General features: G+C 44.0%; 1 protein-coding gene across 1 annotated transcript in view; it reads right to left on the reverse strand.

Annotated features, from left to right (window-relative positions):
* Positions 1-20406, reverse strand: part of CLGN (calmegin) — a 173705-nt gene that overhangs the window by 35344 nt on the left and 117955 nt on the right. The window contains exons 7-8 of the mRNA XM_069743975.1: positions 18272-18464; positions 2213-2402 (exon numbers count right to left, since the gene is read on the reverse strand). Coding sequence (XP_069600076.1) covers positions 2213-2402; positions 18272-18464 — 383 coding nt within the window. The remainder of the gene's footprint in view (positions 1-2212; positions 2403-18271; positions 18465-20406) is intronic.

Consider the following 20406-nt stretch of genomic DNA (forward strand, 5'->3'; position numbering starts at 1 on the left):
GGGAATCGGTCACAAGGTTTTGCTTGCTAATCTGAGAACAGCATGATGTAGAAATAGAGACCCTGATTGCAGCGATATGACACTTACTAAAATCACAGTTATACAGTGCGTTGCGAAAGTATTTGGCCCCCTGGAACTTTTCAACCTTTTCCCACATATCATGCTTCAAACATAAAGATACCACATATAAATTTTTGGGGAAGAATCAACAACAAGTGGAACACAATTGTGAAGTTGAACGAAATGTATTGGTTATTTTACATTTTTTTAGAAATTCAAAAACTGAAAAGTGGGGCGTGCAATATTATTCGGCCCCTTTAACTTAATACTTTGTTGTGCCACCTTTCTCTGCGTTTACAGCTGCAAGTCGCTTGGGGTATGTCTCTATCAGTTTTGTACATCGAGAGACTGAAATTCTTGCCCATTCTTCTTTAGCAAACAGCTCGAGCTCAGTGAGGTTTGATGGAGGTCGTTTGTGAACAGCAGTTTTCAGCTCTTTCCACAGATTCTCGATTGGATTGAGGTCTGGACTTTGACTTGGCCATTCTAACACCTGGATACGTTTATTTGTGAACCACTCCATTGTAGATTTTGCTTTATGTTTGGGATCATTGTCTTGTTGGAAGACAAATCTCCGTCCCAGTCTCAGGTCTTTTGCAGACTTCAACAGGTTTTCTTCAAGAATGGTCCTGTATTTGGCTCCATCCATCTTCCCAGCAATTTTAACCATCTTTCCTGTCCCTGCTGAAGGAAAGCAGGCCCAAACCATGATGCTGCCACCACCATGTTTGACAGTGGGGATGGTGTGTTCAGGGTGCTGAGCTGCGTTGCCTTTATGCCAAACGTATCGTTTGGCATTGTTGCCAAACAGTTCGATTTTGGTTTCATCTGACCAGAGCACCTTCTTCCACATGTTTGGTGTGTCTCTCAGGTGGCTTGTTGCAAACTTTAAACAACACTTTTTAAGGATATATTTGAGAAATGGCTTTCTTCTTGCCACTCTTCCATAAAGGCCAGATTTGTGCAGTGTATGACTGATTGTCCTATGGACAGACTGTCCCACCTCAGCTGTAGATCTCTGCAGTTCATCCAGAGTGATCATGGGCCTCTAGCTTGGCATTGAGGACACTTGTCCATATGGTAACTGTGAATGTGCTGTTACAATTGTGTGCAAATATGGATGGTTATTCATACATGTATACCATGGTGATATATATATTTAGGTGCCTGTGACTTGGATGTCTTTGTACTAGGGTCTCCCCTTTTTTCTACACGTTTTGTACTATATTGTACTTTTTTTAGAATTGTTTAAATAAAATATTGATTTTTAGTATTTTCGTATAGAACTCCTTTGTTTTGTTCTGATTCATGGGCCTCTTGGTTGCATCTCTGATCAGTCTTCTTCTTGTTTGCTTTGAAAGTTTAGAGGGACGACTGGGTCTTGGTAGATTTGCAGTGGTATGATACGCCTTCCATTTCAATATGATCGCTTGCACAGTGCTCCTCGGGATGTTTAAAGTTTTGGAAATCATTTTGTATCCAAATCCGGCTTTAAACTTCTCCACAACAGTATCATGGACCTGCCTTGTTGTGTTCCTTGGTCTTCATGATGCTCTCTGTGCTTCAAACAGAACCCTCAGACTATCACAAAGCAGGTGCATTTATACGGAGACTTGATTACACACAGGTGGATTATATTTATCATCATTAGGCATTTAGGACAACATTGCATCATTCAGAGATCCACAATGAACTTCTGGAGTGAGTTTGCTGCACTGAAAGTAAAGGGGCCGAATAATATTGCAAGCCCCACTTTTCAGTTTTTGAATTTCCACAAAAATTTAAAATAACCAATAAATTTCATGCAACTTCACAATTGTGTTCCACTTGTTGTTGATTCTTCACCAAAAATTTACATTTGGTATCTTTATGTTTGAAGCACGATATGTGGGAAAAGGTTGAAAAGTTCCAGGGGGCCGAATACATTCGCAACACACTGTATGTACTATATAATGACTGAGGCATTTTATCAATAGTTCAAAGCCAAGCAAAATCTAGAGATGCATGGCCCTATAATGGTCACAGCCAAAAACCATCAACTCTCCCAATATGGGAGTATAGTCAAAATGACCCATAGGACGAAATGGTAACATTTATAGGAGCCATTGATTACTTATTCTGCAATTTATGCTACAATTAATTGTGTGCTTACCAGTCTTCTGGCTTGACAGCATTAGGATCTGGAATTTTGGGACGTTCATCCCACTCCATGGGCTTTTTTTCTTTTGGATCATCTATTTCTTTAGGAGGATTTAGAGGCGGGATGACATCTTCCAGAAGACTTCCTTGGCTAACAACTGTCTGATCTATCAGCATTTCATATGTGTTGTCTGACTTTAAAACTGGAAGGCAACAAGAACTGACAAATCTATAGATGTTTTTGTCAAAGTTTCTTTCCATGCAGTGATTAATAATAAATGTCTTATAAAGTAATCTATTCTTTACCTCCATGACAGACTAGTACAGGTTGCCAGTAGTAATCAAGATGCTTTAATCATGAAGATCAACTGTATTAGAATATGAAACAGTTTTTTTTTGTAAATTTCTGGTTTGAGTGAGTAACCTAACTTTTAAGGAATAACATATGAAATATTCTTCAATTTCAATGGCTGCATTATTCAATTCAAGCAATATTTTGTCTACAGGTGAAATTAAATTACGACGTCATGTTTGTCCTTGGAAAGAAGCCCCTGGGATATGGATGTCTAGATTGGTTGTTAAGTAGAAATGACACATTAGCAGAAGGCCCAGTTCAGATTCGGTCTCTAAACCATATTGTTCACCATATTAAATCTTAGCAGCAAGGTCTGAGATAAAACATCTTCTGGCATGTGAGACAAATAAGAAGATGCCCGGTAAACCCCACTAATCATTAAAATGGATGTCTCGCTACCCTCTTCCAGGCCCAGTGATTCTTTGTCATTCTTATTAACAACTTGTTTGCAAAAGTGAGTGTATAAGGCTGGAATCTCACATCCGCAAAACAAAGACTGTGCTTGAATTGCAAAAAGTGACCCAACCACCTGGCCTCCTGACCTGAGCTAACTACCTCTTAGACATATACAGTGGCATGTAAAAGTTTGGGCACCAGTGATCAAAATTACTGTTATTGTGAACAGTTAAGCAAGTTGAAGATGAAATGATATCTAAAAGGCCTAAAGTTAAAGATTTCCTTTTGCATTTTAGACAAATATATATATATATATATATATATATATATATATATATATATATATATATTTCATCTTTTACATTTTAAAAATTACATAAAGGGTAATGAGCCGATGCAAAAGTTTGGGCTCCCTGCTTGGTTAGTACCTAGTAGCACCAACTTCTGCAAATACTGTATCACAACTTGTAAATGCTTTATTTAGTCAACCAAGAGTCTTTCAATTTTTTTTAGGGATTTTCATCCATTCTTCCTTGGAAAATTCTTCCATTTCTGTGAGATTCCTGTGTCATCTTGAATGCACTGCTATTTTGAGGTCTAGCCACAGATTTTCAATGATGTTCACATCAGGGGACTGTGAGGGTCATTGTAAGACCTTCAGCTTGCACCTTTTTAGGTAGTCTATTGTGGATTTTGATGTGTGCTTAGGATCATTATTAGTGATGAGCGAGCGTGCTCAAATGAGGAGTTATCCGAGTACGCTCGTGTCCTAATCGAGTATTTTTGGCAAACTTGAAAAAAAAAATGCTTGAGTCGCTTCGGATGCATGCTCGTGGCTATTCGACAGCCGCAACACATGTAGGGATTGCCTAACAAACAGAAAATCCCTGCATGTGTTGCGGCTGTTGAACAGCGGCGAAAAATTCAGGTGCTGTGACTCCAGCATTTTTTTAGCACACCAAAAATACTCGATTAGGACACGAGTTTGCTCTGATTATCCGAGCACACTCGCTCATCACTAATCATTATCCATTTGTAAAAGCCTTTCAATTTGTTGAAATTGAATTGAAACCATTCTTCCCCTCTGACCATAAAATGTTCCTTGTGCCATTGGCTACAATACAATCCCAAAGCATGATTGAGCCACCCTCCATGCTTAATGGTTGGCGAGATTTTATTTTCCTGAAATTCTGTGCCCTTTTGTTCTGGACTGACCTAAGTTGGAGTAGTGGTATTGCAACCACTAGAGGCAGCACTGGCAGGTAGCATAATCAGGGATAGCCAAGAAGTCGGTACACATGAGCAGCAATGTAGTTTAAAGGAGCAGCGCATAGCATAGTCAGGGATAGCCAAGTGTTGTGAATTCTGTGGCTGAATTCACTCCTGTGGTCACAAGTGGTATTGCAGCCTCTGGGCTTCCTCCCTCAGGTGTTTTGGTGAGCTCGTTGGCTGCCTTGCTATTTAACTCCACCTGAGTCTGTCTTCCTTGCTCCTTGTCAATGTTCCAGTGTTGGATCTGAGCTACTGCATCTTTCCTGTGGCCTGCTGCTCTGCTAGATAAGTGTTACTTTGTTTTTGTTTCCGTTTTTTCTGTCCAGCTGTGCTATTCTCTTTTGCTGGAAGCTCTGAGACGCAAAGGGTGCACCGCCGTGCCGTTAGTTCGGCACGGTGGGTCTTTTTGCCCCCCTTTGCGTGGTTCTGCTTTAGGGTTTTTTGTAGACTGCATAGTTCTCTTTGCTATCCTCGCTCTGTCTAGAATATCGGGCCTCACTTTGCTGAATCTATTTCATTCCTACGTTTTGTCTTTTCATCTTGCTAACAGTCATTATATGTGGGGGGCTGCCTATTCCTTTGGGGTATTTCTCTGAGGCAAGTCAGGCTTGTATTTCTATCTTCAGGCTAGTCAGCTCCTCAGGCAGTGCCGAGTTGCATAGGTAGTGTTAGGCGCAATCCACTGCTGCTTTTAGTTGTGTGAGGATAGGTTCAGGTATTGCAGTCTGCAGAGATTCCACGTCTCAGAGCTTGTTCTATTGTTTTTGGGTTATTGCCATATCACTGTATGTGCGCTGATTACTGCACACTGTGTTGCCTGATAGCACAGCATAACAGTACAAGGAGCCCAAACCAATGATTCTCAATAGAGGGAAAAAAGAAGTCCTGACATCATTTTTTTTTCCTCAGCTCTGTCTTCAGTTTTTTTTTTTTTTTTTTTCCCCTAGACATTAGAGTGCTTCAGGACACAGCTGTGGACATGGATATTCAGGCTCTGTGCTCCTCAATGGATAATCTCGTTATAAATGTACAAAAGATTCAAGATACAATTGATCAGAAATCTATGCTAGAACCAAGAATTCCTATTCCTGATTTGTTTTTTGGTGACAGAACTAAGTTCCTGAGCTTCAAAAATAATTGTAAGCTATTTCTGGCCTTGAAACCTCATTCTTCTGGTAATCCTATTCAACAGGTTTTGATTATTATTTCTTTTTTGCGCAGCGACCCACAGGACTGGGCGTTTTCTCTTGCGCCAGGAGACCCTGCATTGAGTAATGTTGATGCGTTTTTCCAGGCGCTTGGATTGCTTTACGATGAGCCTAATTCAGTGGATCAGGCTGAGAAAAATTTGCTGGCTTTATGCCAGGGTCAGGATGATGTAGAAGTATATTGTCAGAAATTTAGGAAGTGGTCAGTACTCACTCTGTGGAATGAATCTGCACTGGCGGCTTGGTTCAGAAAGGGTCTCTCTGAAGCTCTTAAGGATGTCATGGTGGGATTTCCTATGCCTGCTGGTTTGAATGAGTCTATGTCCTTGGCCATTCAGATCGGTCGTCGCTTGCGCGAGCGTAAATCTGTGCACCATCTGGCGGTATTGTCTGAGAGTAAACCTGAGCCTATGCAGTGCGACAGGACTATGACTAAAGTTGAACGGCAAGAACACAGACGTCTGAACAGGCTGTGTTTCTACTGTGGTGATTCCACTCATGCTATTTCTAATTGTCCTAAGCGCACTAGGTGGTTCGATAGCTCTGCCGTCATTGGTACTGTACAGTCCAAATTCCTTCTGTCCATTACCTTGATATGCTCTTTGTCATCGTATTCTGTCATGGCGTTTGTGGATTCAGGCGCTGCCCTGAATCTGATGGATTTGGATTATGCTAAACGTTGTGGATTTTTCTTGGAGCCTTTGCGGTGTCCTATTCCGTTGAGAGGAATTGATGCTACACCTTTGGCCAAGAATAAGCCTCAGTACTGGGCCCAGCTGACCATGTGCATGGCTCCTGCACATCAGGAAGTTATTCGCTTTCTGGTACTGCATAATCTGCATGATGTGGTCGTGTTGGGGTTGCCATGGCTACAAACCCATAATCCAGTATTAGATTGGAACTCTATGTCGGTAACCAGCTGGGGTTGTCAGGGAGTACATGGTGATGTTCCATTTTTGTCTATTTCGTCATCCATTCCTTCTGACATCCCAGAGTTCTTGTCTGACTTTCAGGATGTATTTGAAGAGCCCAAGTCTGATGCCCTACCTCCGCATAGGAATTGTGATTGTGCTATCAATTTGATTCCTGGTAGTAAATTCCCTAAGGGTCGTTTATTTAATTTGTCCGTGCCTGAACACACCGCTATGCGCAGTTATGTGAAAGAATCCCTGGAGAAGGGACATATTCGCCCATCGTCATCACCATTGGGAGCAGGGTTCTTTTTTGTAGCCAAAAAGGATGGTTCGCTAAGACCGTGTATTGATTACCGCCTTCTTAATAAGATCACTGTTAAGTTTCAGTATCCCTTGCCATTGATATCTGACTTGTTTGCTCGGATTAAGGGGGCTAGTTGGTTTACTAAGATTGATCTTCGTGGTGCGTATAATCTGGTGAGAATCAGGCAGGGAGATGAATGGAAAACGGCATTTAATACGCCCGAGGGTCATTTTGAGTATCTGGTGATGCCGTTCGGACTTGCCAATGCTCCATCTGTTTTTCAGTCTTTTATGCATGACATTTTCCGTGAGTATCTGGATAAATTCCTGATTGTTTACTTGGATGACATTTTGATCTTCTCTGATGATTGGGAGTCTCATGTGAAGCAAGTCAGAATGGTTTTCCAGGTACTGCGTGCTAATTCCTTGTTCGTGAAGGGATCAAAGTGTCTCTTCGGTGTGCAGAAAGTTTCATTTTTGGGGTTCATCTTTTCCCCTTCTACTATCGAGATGGATCCGGTTAAGGTCCAGGCCATCCAGGATTGGACTCAGCCGACATCTCTGAAAAGTCTGCAGAAATTCCTGGGCTTTGCTAATTTTTATCGTCGCTTCATCTGTAATTTTTCTAGCATTGCCAGACCATTGACCGATTTGACCAAGAAGGGTGCTGATTTGGTTAATTGGTCTTCTGCTGCCGTGGAAGCTTTTCAGGAGTTGAAGCGTCGTTTTTGCTGTGCCCCTGTGTTGTGTCAACCAGATGTTTCTCTTCCGTTCCAGGTCGAGGTTGATGCTTCTGAGATTGGAGCAGGGGCGGTTTTGTCACAGAGAGGTTCTGGTTGCTCAGTGTTGAAACCATGTGCTTTCTTTTCCAGGAAGTTTTCGCCTGCTGAGCGTAATTATGATGTGGGCAACCGAGAGTTGCTGGCCATGAAGTGGGCATTCGAGGAGTGGCGTCATTGGCTTGAGGGAGCTAAGCATCGCGTGGTGGTATTGACTGATCATAAGAATCTTACTTATCTCGAGTCTGCCATCTCTCCTGATTTGCGGAGAGTGTTGCAGAAATTTCAGGCTAATAAACCTGATCGTTGTCCGGCCGAGAAACTGTTCGTCCCTGATAGGTGGACTAGTAAAGTTATCTCTGAACTTCATTGTTCGGTGCTGGCTGGTCATCCAGGAATCTTTGGTACCAGAGAGTTAGTGGCTAGATCCTTCTGGTGGCCATCTCTGTCACGGGATGTGCGTGCTTTTGTGCAGTCCTGTGGGATTTGTGCTAGGGCTAAGCCCTGCTGTTCACGTGCCAGTGGGTTGCTTTTGCCCTTGCCGATCCCGAAGAGGCCTTGGACACATATTTCGATGGATTTCATTTCTGACCTTCCCGTTTCTCAAAAGATGTCGGTCATTTGGGTGGTCTGTGATCGCTTTTCTAAAATGGTCCATCTGGTGCCCTTGGTTAAATTGCCTTCCTCCTCTGATTTGGTGCCTTTGTTCTTCCAGCATGTGGTTCGTTTGCATGGCATTCCTGAGAATATTGTTTCTGACAGAGGTTCCCAGTTTGTCTCGAGGTTCTGGCGAGCCTTTTGTGGTAGGATGGGCATTGACCTATCTTTTTCCTCGGCCTTCCATCCTCAGACTAATGGCCAGACCAAACGAACCAATCAGACCTTGGAAACATATCTGAGATGTTTTGTTTCTGCTGACCAGGATGATTGGGTGTCATTTTTGCCGTTGGCTGAGTTCGCCCTTAATAATCGGGCCAGCTCGGCTACCTTGGTCTCTCCATTTTTCTGCAATTCTGGGTTCCATCCTCGTTTCTCTTCAGGACAGGTTGAGTCTTCGGACTGTCCTGGTGTGGATTCTGTGGTGGACAGGTTGCAGCAGATCTGGACTCAGGTAGTGGACAATTTGACCTTGTCCCAGGAGAAGGCTCAGCTTTTCGCTAATCGTAGACGCCGTGTGGGTCCCCGACTTCGTGTTGGGGATCTGGTTTGGTTATCTTCTCGTCATATTCCTATGAAGGTTTCCTCTCCTAAATTTAAACCTCGTTTTATTGGTCCGTATAGGATTTCTGAGATTCTCAATCCGGTGTCTTTTCGTCTGACCCTCCCAGACTCCTTTTCCATACATAATGTATTCCATAGGTCGTTGTTGAGAAGATACGTGGCACCTATGGTTCCATCTGTGGAGCCTCCTGCCCCTGTTTTGGTGGAGGGGGAATTGGAGTATATTGTGGAGAAAATTTTGGATTCTCGTGTCTCTAGACGGAAACTCCAGTATCTGGTCAAATGGAAGGGTTATGCTCAGGAGGATAATTCCTGGGTTTTTGCCTCTGATGTCCATGCCCCAGATCTTGTTCGTGCCTTTCATGTGGCTCATCCTGGTCGGCCTGGGGGGTCTGGTGAGGGTTCAGTGACCCCTCCTCAAGGGGGGGGTACTGTTGTGAATTCTGTGGCTGAATTCACTCCTGTGGTCACAAGTGGTATTGCAGCCTCTGGGCTTCCTCCCTCAGGTGTTTTGGTGAGCTCGTTGGCTGCCTTGCTATTTAACTCCACCTGAGTCTGTCTTCCTTGCTCCTTGTCAATGTTCCAGTGTTGGATCTGAGCTACTGCATCTTTCCTGTGGCCTGCTGCTCTGCTAGATAAGTGTTACTTTGTTTTTGTTTCCGTTTTTTCTGTCCAGCTGTGCTATTCTCTTTTGCTGGAAGCTCTGAGACGCAAAGGGTGCACCGCCGTGCCGTTAGTTCGGCACGGTGGGTCTTTTTGCCCCCCCTTTGCGTGGTTCTGCTTTAGGGTTTTTTGTAGACTGCATAGTTCTCTTTGCTATCCTCGCTCTGTCTAGAATATCGGGCCTCACTTTGCTGAATCTATTTCATTCCTACGTTTTGTCTTTTCATCTTGCTAACAGTCATTATATGTGGGGGGCTGCCTATTCCTTTGGGGTATTTCTCTGAGGCAAGTCAGGCTTGTATTTCTATCTTCAGGCTAGTCAGCTCCTCAGGCAGTGCCGAGTTGCATAGGTAGTGTTAGGCGCAATCCACTGCTGCTTTTAGTTGTGTGAGGATAGGTTCAGGTATTGCAGTCTGCAGAGATTCCACGTCTCAGAGCTTGTTCTATTGTTTTTGGGTTATTGCCATATCACTGTATGTGCGCTGATTACTGCACACTGTGTTGCCTGATAGCACAGCATAACAGCCAAGGCATTGGTACACAGGAGCAGCAATGTAGTTTAAAGCCACAGCACGTAGTGTAGTCAGGGATAGCCAAGGAGGCGGTACACAGGAGCAGCAATGTAGTTTAAAGGAGCAGTACGTAGCGTAGTCAGAGATATCCAGGGTTCGGTACATGGAGCAGCAGTAGAATCTTGAGGATCAGCAGCAGGTGAAAGGTAGCTTGCCTAGTGGCTGGTAGCTCAATAATCTCGAAAGGAAAGGAGTGCAATGCCAGATTTAAATAGAATGTTCAATCAGGGCGGAGACAGAAACAACACAGGTACAAGTATTAGGGTTAGCACAGAACTGTCCATCAAGCTTAATAGCTCACAGGGAGGAGCTGCAGCCTGGTGCACAAGAGCTGCTGGTTTCAAGTCCTGACACCTTTTTTCTCCACACATACCTTTGATCATTGTGGCCAAAGATTTCTATTTTAACCTCATGAGTCCACAGGACTTGTTTCCAAAATGCATCAGCAGTAGCGTAGCTTCTGGGGGGGGGCAGAGGGGGCCATTGACCCGGGCCCAGTCACCTGAAGGGGCCCACCGGGAGGTCCACTGCTGAGTCTGAGGTGTCAGGGAGAGAGCAGCACAATGCCGGCTGCAGAGCCTCCCTCCCTGCAGAGTGCAATGTGGTCTCACCGGAGGAATCTCTTCCTTGCTGGCAGCAGCAGCTGCAGTACTTTCTGGCTGTGCAGTGCACGCTTGGTTTGGCTGAGGCACGCTGGGTCCTAGTGCCTTCCTTGCATCTATCTGGACACTTCCTGGTTCTCCTCACCGTCTGCCTGAAAACTTAATCAGTAAGTGGGGATGGAATTTATTAGAGTATTTCGATTTAGGCATATCATGGTCACTGTGGGGGTGAATGTGAGAGAATTGTGGTATTGTAGGGGCTGAAGTGGGAGAGGAGGACAGGGCACTGTGGGGTAAATGTGAAACGATGGGGGTTATTGTGGGTGCGCAGGGGGACAGGGCACTGTGGGGGTGAATGAGAGAGGATGGTGGTATTAACATACATTAAGTATTAACATAAGGGCGCAGACAGACACTGTATAACTCATGCTACGATCATATTGCAATCCTCGGACTGGCCCTGACACCTCTTCTGACATAAGCTTGACAGCGTGATAAATTACTATGCAACTGTCAGCCTCAGGTCAGGAGAGCCGACAGTCAGTCTGAGGATTGCGATGCGATCCTCACATGAGAAATACGTCCGTCTGTCTGCCCCCTAGCAAGTATAACAATACAGTAACCACGGGCTGCATTCTATGTTATAAAAATAAATCTACTATATAATTGTCTAAGGGTCACTTCCGTCTGTCTTTCTTTCTGTCTGTCACGGAAATCCCAAGTCGCTGATTGGTCCCCGCAAAACAGCCACGACCAATCAGTGGCGGGCACAGTCCGGCGGCAAAATGGCCGCTCCTTACTCCCCGCACTCAGTGCCCGCTCCATACTCCCCTCCAGTCAGCGCTCACACAGGGTTAATGGCAGCGTTAGCAGACCGGGTTATGCTGCGGTGTAACGCACTCCGTTAACGCTGCTATTAACCCTGTGTGACCAACTTTTTACTATTGATGCTGCCTATGCAGCATCAATGGTAAAAAGATCTAATGTTAAAAATAATTAAAAAAAATTAAAAATAGTTCTATACTCACCGTCCGTCGGCCCCCCGGATCAGGAACAGGCCTTTCCCGCTCCTCGCGACGCTCCGGTGACCGCTCCATGCATTGCGATCTCGCAAGATGATGACGTAGCGGTCTCGCGAGACGGCTACGTCATCATTTCGCAAGACCGCAATGCACTTTTGGGACTGGAGCGTCGCGAGGAGCATCGGTAACCGCCTCGTTTGGATCCGGGGGGACGACGGAGGGTGAGTATAGAACTATTTTTATTTTAATACTTTTTTTTAACAGGGATATGATGCCCGCATTGCTATATACTACATGGGCTGTGCAATATACTACGTGGCTGTGCAATATACTACGTGTCTGTGCAATATACGTGGGCTGTGCAATTGTTATGGTCTGGTGATTATGGAGCGACATGAGACAAGCTCTGAGCAGGTGGTATCTATACTGACCGCAGACCCTAAGCTCAACACACAACTAGAAGCAGCCGTGGATTGCTCCTAACGCTCCCTAGGCAACTCGTCACAGCCTAAGAGCTAGCTACCCCTAAAGATAGAAGCAGGAAAACTATCTTGCCTCAGAGAAAATCCCCAAAGGAAAGACAGCCCCCCACATGTAATGACTGTGAGAGGAGAAGGAAATGACATACGTAGTATGAAACAAGATTGAGCACAGGAGGTCACTCTAGCTAAAAAGGAAAGTACAGGAAAGAGCTCTGTGCGGTCAGTAGAAAAAACTAGAAAAAGTCCACCGCAGAGAAATGCAAAAATCTCCACACCTAACTAAAGGTGTGGAGGGCAAACTCTGCTGCCCAGAGCTTCCAGTTTAGCTAAATAGATCCATACTGATAAACTGGACAAAAGAGCAAAAACAAGACAGTACAAAACAACAAGTCCACAATAAGTGAACTGCAAAGGACATGGAAGGACTTAGCTTTGCAGATCTTGATCAGAGTGTCAGGACAATCCAAAGAGCAATGACTTCAGGCAGAGACAATTGACAACTGGCATTGAATGAGGGCTAAGGCCAGACTAATATAGCCGAGCCCAAAAGACAATCAAAGGAAACAGCTGAGAAGCTAAATCCAAGAAGCAGCAATACCACTAAAGACCACAGGAGGAGCCTAAGAGCAGAACTCACAAAAATACTACTTACAACCAAGAACGGAATTCACAACAGCAATATACTACGTGGGCTGTGCAATATACTACGTGGGCTGTGCAATATACCACGTGGCTACGCTATATCCTATGTGGCTGTGCAACAAAGTATGTGGGCTGTGCAATATACTACGTGGCTGTGCAATATACTACGTGGCTGTGCTATATCCTATGTGGCTGTGCAACAAACTACGTAGGCTGTGCAATATACGAGGGGCGATCCAAAAGTAATGATAATCGGTTATTTCTATTGCACACAGAAATTAAAATAAAATGTTTTCTTCTCTCTTAGGTACCCACTAGTCCAGGAAAAAAAAATCACTTAAATAGACCACGATTCCCGGGAGCTACATTCTTTTGAATATGAACTGCCGAGGAGTGAACATCAAAATGGAAAAAAACGAGCTCAGAGCTGTCATCAAATACCTCTGCTTGAAAAAAATGACTACCAAAGACATACACAGCGACTTGATGGAAACATTGGGGGACTCTTCTCCTCCATATTCCACAGTTGCACGCTGGGCCATGGAATTTAAGCTGGGAAGAACATCGACTGAAGATGAACATCGTGAAGGACGCCCATCCACGTCCCTCAATGAAGAAAACGTGAAAAAAGTTGAAGAAGTTGTATTGGCAGATCGAAGAGTGACTATCAGGCATGTAGCTGAGATCACAGGGATCTCATATGGCAGTATTCAAAGAATCCTTGTAAAAGAATTGCATATGAGAAAGGTCTCCACGCGTTGGGTGCCAAAAATGTTAACCGACGAGCAAAAGAAGAAACGAGTTGAAATTTCAATAGCAAATCTCGAAAAGTTCCAAGCAGACAAGGAAAATTTTTTATCACGTTTTTTGACCATGGACGAGACCTGGATCCTCCACTTTGATCCCGAAACTAAACAACAATCGATGACATGAAAACGAGCCGACGAACCGACGCCGAAGAAATTCAAAGTGTCAAGCTCAGCAGGGAAGGTTATGGCATCCGTTTTTTGGGACGCTGAAGGAATTATTATGGTAGACTATTTGGAAAAGTGAGCCACTATTACGGGCTCCTACTACGCAGAACAAATAAGAAGATTGCGGGAGGCTATCAAGGAGAAAAGGCGGGGCAAACTGCGGGCTGGAGTGCTGTTTCACCAAGATAATGCGCCGGCTCACAAAGCTGCAGTTGCCATGGCTACCATTCAAGAAGCGGGCTTTGAACTGGTGGAACACCCCCACTATTCGCCAGATCTAGCCCCCAGTGACTTCTTTCTCTTTCCTCGGCTCAAGGAACACCTCCGGGGCAAGAAATTTGACGACAATAGCGACGTGATAACCGCTGTTGGGGATTTTTTTGAGGGTCAAGATCAAGAATTTTTTTCGAAGGGAATTCTAAGTTTAGAAAAGAGATGGACTAAATGTATACACTTGTTAGGAGACTATGTAGAAAAATAAAAAAATTTTTTGACTATATTCATTGTGTTTAGTATTGATTATCATTACTTTTGGATCGCCCCTATACTATATACTACGTGGCTGTGAAATATACTACGTGGGCTGTGCTATATCCTATGTGGCTGTGCAACAAACTACATGGGCTGTGCAATATACTACGTGGCTGTGCAATATACTACATGGCTGTGAAATATAGTACGTGGGCTGGGCTATATCCTATGTGGCTGTGCAACAAACTGCATGGGCTGTGCAATATACTACGTGTCTGTGCAATATACTACGTGGCTGTGCAATATACTACATGAACTGGGCAATATACTACGTGGCTGTGCAATATACTACGTGGCTGTGCAACAAACTATGTGGCTGTGCAATATGCTATGTGGGCTGGGCAATATACTATGTGGGCTGGGCAATATACTACGTGGCCCACCGCGAACAATCAGTGACAGGCGCAGTCCGGCCGTGAATTGGCGTGGGATTTGAACCACGCTTCGCCAATTGGTCGCGCCAAGCCGGCCAAATCCTGTGTATTCAATGTATTATTGTAAAATCTTCATAAATAAACTGTCATGACCAGTTCTGAGTTTATGTTCAGCTGTCTTGTTTCTGGACTGGGCATGTGGGAGTTAATCCCCTCTGCCTCACTGTGAATCTGGCTGAGCTATTTAAGTCCTCTGCAGCCTGTGGGCCAGTGTCAGCTATAGTTCATATTGCATGGCTTGAGCACCTGACCTGTTCACTTGTACTAGTGTTCCTTTTTGCCTCTGACTGCCTGTACCCGTTTATGACCTGTTCTGACCTTTGGCTTGTATCCCGACTTCGTCTTGCATCTCACGTTTCGGTTACCACGTTCCCGGTAGGCTCTGACTACTTGTTTGTCCCCGACCATTCTTCTGACTCCCCCTGTGTACTGCGCTTATCTCTCTGTGTATGATTTTGGCTTGCATGACTTCTCTTTCATTACCTACGACACCTGTGTAGTAGTTCAGTATTTCTGCTCTGTGTGTGTGTGTGTGTGTGTGTGTGTGTACAACCTCTTCTCCTTAACCAGCTCCCCCTGGTGGAGGTTGCACTATACTGCACTGCAGCAGCACATTACATAAACTACATACATATTCTAGAATACCGATGCATTAGAATCGGGCTACCATCTAGTTGCTTATAATTAAATTATTAAAGGGAACCTGTCAGCCCCCCCCCCCCTTCCCCAGGGCCTATTAAGGTAATAGTGCCAGCCACCTTCAGCAGCACTAAGGCTGCATTCTGTGAAGGTGGCTCTTATGTTTTTGATCTCTAATAACGCTGAAATATTCACTTTTATAAATTGTGCGCCATACCTGTATTGAGTCTGGGGGGTACGTCTTTTGTCCCCGGACACAACCGCCTCCCAGCCGTCCATCATCCCACCGGGTGCCGATGCCTGGGCTGTGCTCTCATTTTTCGGGCATGCGCCGTGTGTGCTGCCCTGGAACTCACATCAGCTGATGTACTGATATCGCGCCTGCGTGTAGCGGAGGACCGAGATCCCGCCCCACAGTGTGTTATGATTTATTCACACTTCGGGGCTGGGAGTCTGGCGCTGTGCGCAGGTGCGATCTACTTACATCACTTGATATAAGTTCCAGGGCAGCGCTGAATATTTCAGTGTTATGTTTTTTATCCCTAAGAGCCACCTTCACAGAATGCAGCCTTAGTGCTGAAGAAGGTGGCTCTTTTACCTTAATAGGCCCTGGGGGGGTGACAGGTTCCCTTTAAGTTATTAAAGGCTTGGGATAATTGTCTGCAGTCACTCTACAGACTGCCAAATCATGATGGGGTGCACCTGCCGTCATGAGACCCCAAGACCACTGGTGTGATCAGGCAGTCATGCGACCACGTTTGCTATTTGCACGTGTTGACTAGACAAGTTTGACTTCTCTCAGTAGAAGAAAATCGTCACATGACCTCCTGCTCTCATCAGCGATCCTGGGGCCATTATTACTGTACATAGGGGGACTCCTAAATATTAAGTAGGCACTTAGGAAGCATTGAAGCCTAACTACTAGGTGGCAGATAGCGCTGTACCGGCTGTCAGTCTGTCCCGGGGCATCAGTTACAGCCGCCGCTCTCTATACACAGAGCGGTGACTGAAAAATGTTGAAGTAATAGTATACACAGTTTGTCAGTCTGGGCCAGGTGGAAAAGATGGGAAAAGTGAATGGCTCCACCGGAAAGAACGTCATCTGTAAGTCACCATCTATAACTGTACTGTGATCGTTCTATGTCATGCAGGACTGGTATCTACCACTATATGGTATTACCGTATGGCGGTAATATCAGTGCTGGTTATTGTATAGAGATTTCTTTTCAATAACAGTGCGGTCATCTCCTGAGGTTCCCCTATTCCCACCTTAGTTACAATCATGGTTACTTGGTTAAGGGCCACAGGTGGACACAGACAGAAAAGGGCCCATGTGCAAGAACAATATATGGGCCCTTTGCAGCCCAAGAACTTCTAAAATACAAAATTGCACCTTATTTAGAGGTAGAAATGGGCCCACTTAACTCTTGGGCCCATGTGCTGCCGCATAGTTTGCACTAATTATATATGTCCGCCTGTTAGGGGCCCACTCACATGTTTCGTCCCCCCCTTAGTTGAACCCCTAGCTACACCTCTGTGCATCAGGCTTGTTTGGAAGTTCTTATGCATACTTCTGATGCTGAATTTTATGGTGAGGATGCAGGACGATTAGTTTTCTTCCGATGACTTTTCCATGGAAGCCATAATTGTGCAGGTGTCTCTGTACAATAGAACAATGTACCACATCTTTAGAGTCAGCTAAATCTTTCTGAATGTCTTTTGCAGTCAAGCGGGGGTTCTGATTTACCTCTCTAGCAATACAAGGAACAGCTCTCACTGAAATTCTGCTTAGTGTTCCAAATCTTATTTTGACCTCCACTGTTCATATTAACTGCCATTTTTTAATTACATTTCGAACTGAGGAAAAGGCAACTTGAAAATGCTTTGCTATCTTCTTATAGCCTACTCCTGGTTTGTCAGCCTCCACCACTTTCATTTTCAGAGTGCAAGGCAGCTGCCTAGAAGATCCTATGGCTGCTGTTTTTGGCACTTGGTTAGAGGATGCTGAGTTTTTATAAAGCTGGGAAATTTGCATCACCTGGCTTTTCCTAACAATGATAGTGTACAAGCCATAATCCTAACAGACTAATTAATCCTTCGTCAAAGTTATCTGAGCACACAAATCTCTAACGGTGCCCAAACTTTTGCATCAGCCCATTTTCCTTTTTGTAATTTTTAAAATGTAAAAAATGACTATATATATATATAATGTGCCTAAAATAGAAAGGAAATGTGTCAGCTTTAACTTTAGGCCTTTCAGAGATCATTTCATCTTCAACAGAAGTTTAGACCAGGGGTGCCCAAACTTTTACATGCCACTGTATGTGGCAGTTTGCTTAGGTCAGGAGACCTGGCAATCAGGCCAGATATTGACTAGCCGTACTCTGATAAAAAATCTGCAATACCACAACAGCCACTGATTAAAAGCAGCCAGCCTGTACTCTGCTGGTAGCGCCTGCAGAGCGGCAGAAACAACGTGAACTGTGAGCAACCCTGTTGAGTTATTCTTTGACTTGCTCCTCCTTTTAAGGAAACTGTAGTAAAAAATTGCAAATAATACAAATAATACAATTCTGCAATATATTTGTTCAACTCACATGTCATATGCATGGAGGTATTCTCATCCAGAAAAATTGCTTCTAGGGGACAAAATCTCTGTACATTCAGCACCTAGCACAGGTGTGGGGAATCTTTTTTCTGCCAAGGGACATTTGGATATTTTTACCATCCTTAAGGGGCCGTACAAACTCCCCCCACAAAGTACATCCTGACTCTGGCACTGGTTTCAGGACATAATCTTTCATTGCATGCCCTTCAGTGTTCAATAGTGAACACTGCATGTGTGTGCTAACAGAGCAAGAAATTAATGAGCTGGTTGTAATCAAAATACACCTCTCTGCCCAAGAATGCGGTCCCTGAGAATCTGCTCGGGGGGCCTGATAAAAGGTCATCGAGGGCTGTAAATGGCCCGGGGGCCTGAGGTTCCCCACCCCTGATATCATCATCACTCCATGTACTATCATACATTCCTAGAGCAGGACTTTGACTATGAGAATGACATACTCAGAGTGTAAAGATGTGTCTTCTTGTCAGTAAAGAATTTCTTCAGATCAATTTCAGGCCGTTTTGCATGTTTCTCATCATAATCTCCAATTATAGGGTTTTTTTGTCTAAAGATGAAATGCAGTTTATAATCTTCTCCGCACTTATCTGGACCAAACATAATTGTATATCCGGTTCTGTCATGGAATTGTTCCTGTAAAGTGTAAAAGGGAAAATAATTTTAGAAAATAACTATTTATTAGTGATGTAAAGTACCATATAATACACATATAGTGCTACCTGCCAACTACTAGTGTTACACTTATCCCTACAATCACATAAATATTTTACCGGATTAATAAGGTTGTGCCTGAGTAGTAATCAGGGGCTTAAGCTAAAGTCTGAAGTATGAGCAGGTTTGTACAACTCAATGGCGGCCATTAAGCGATTGGCTACATGTGTGCTGATCCGCAGTTATTTAGTACCTTGTTTAGACAGGTCGCCCCTGCTTACCATGCACACTTAATCAGTAACATATTGTTTTGTGTTCATAGGCTGTCATTATTCTCGGCAACAAATGTACTGTTTACTCAGGAGGATACGCAAGTAGCAGAATTACATATAATTTCACCCTAGGAAAGAGTGTTGTTAGTTTGTTAAAGAGAACCTGTCATCAGGATTTTGCTAAGTAAACTACAGACACTGTCAGGTTGGCGCTGTTATACTGATTAACCCCTTTCTGCCACTGGACGTACTATTCCTTCCATGTGGGGTGGGCCCTACTTCCCAAGGACGGAATAGTACGTCCAGCGCGATCGGCCGCGCTCACGGGGGAGCGCGGCCGGGTGTCAGCTGCCTATCGCAGCTGACATCCGGCGCTATGTGCCAGGAGCGGTCACGGACCGCCCCCGGCACATTAACCCCCGGCACACTGCGATCAAACATGATCGCGGTGTGTCGGCGGTACAGGGAAGCATCGCGCAGGGAGGGGTCTCATGATCGCGTTGCTGCGAGGGTCTCCCTACCTCCCTCCCTCCCTGCTCCAAGCCCGGATCCAAGATGGCAGCGGCATCCGGGTCCTGCAGGGAGGGAGGTGGCTTACCAAGTGCCTGCTCAGAGCAGGCGCTTGGTAAGCCTGCAGTGCTGTAAGTCAGATCGGTGATCTGACAGAGTGCTGTGCAAACTGTCAGATCACCGATCTGTGATGTCTCCCCCTGGGACAAAGTAAAAAAGTTTAAAAAAAAATTTCCACCTATGTAAAAAAAAAAAAAAAAATTCCTAAATAATGAAAAAAAAAATATATATATATTCCCATAAATACATTTCTTTATCTAAATAAAAAAAACAAACAATAAAAGTACACATATTTAGTATCGCTGCGTCTGTAACAACCCAACCTATAAAACTGTCCCACTAGTTAACCCCTTCAGTAAACACCGTAAGAAAAAAAAAAACGAGGCAAAAAACAACGCTTTATCATACTGCCAAACAAAAAGTGGAATAACACGCGATCAAAAAGACAGATATAAATAACCATGGTACCGCTGAAAGCGTCATCTTGTCCCGCAAAAAACAAGCCACCATCCAGCATCATCAGCAAAGAAATAAAAAAAGTTATAGTCCTCAGAATAAAGCGATGCAAAAATTATTATTTTTTCTATAAAATAGTTTTTTTCATATAAAAGCGCCAAAACATTAAAAAAAAATGATATAAATGAGGTATCGCTGTAAAAGGACTGACCAGAAGAATAAAACTGCTCTATCAATTTTACCAAACGCGGAACGGTATCAACGCCTCCCCCAAAAGAAATTCATGAATAGCTGGTTTTTGGTCATTCTGCCTCACAAAAATCGGAATAAAAACCGATCAAAAAATGTCAAATACCTGAAAATGTTACCAATAAAAACGTCAACTCGTCCCGCAAAAAACAAGACCTCACATGACTCTGTGGACCAAAATATGGAAAAATTATAGCTCTCAAAATGTGGTAACGCAAAAAATATTTTTTGCAATAAAAAGCGTCTTTTAGTGTGTGACGGCTGCCTATCATAAAAATCCGCTAAAAAACCCACTATAAAAGTAAATCAAACCCCCCTTCATCACCCCCTTAGTTAGGAAAAAATGTTAAAAAATGTATTTATTTCCATTTTCCCAT

Source organism: Ranitomeya imitator, chromosome 1, assembly GCF_032444005.1.
Source record: "Ranitomeya imitator isolate aRanImi1 chromosome 1, aRanImi1.pri, whole genome shotgun sequence".
Lineage (NCBI taxonomy): Eukaryota > Metazoa > Chordata > Amphibia > Anura > Dendrobatidae > Ranitomeya > Ranitomeya imitator.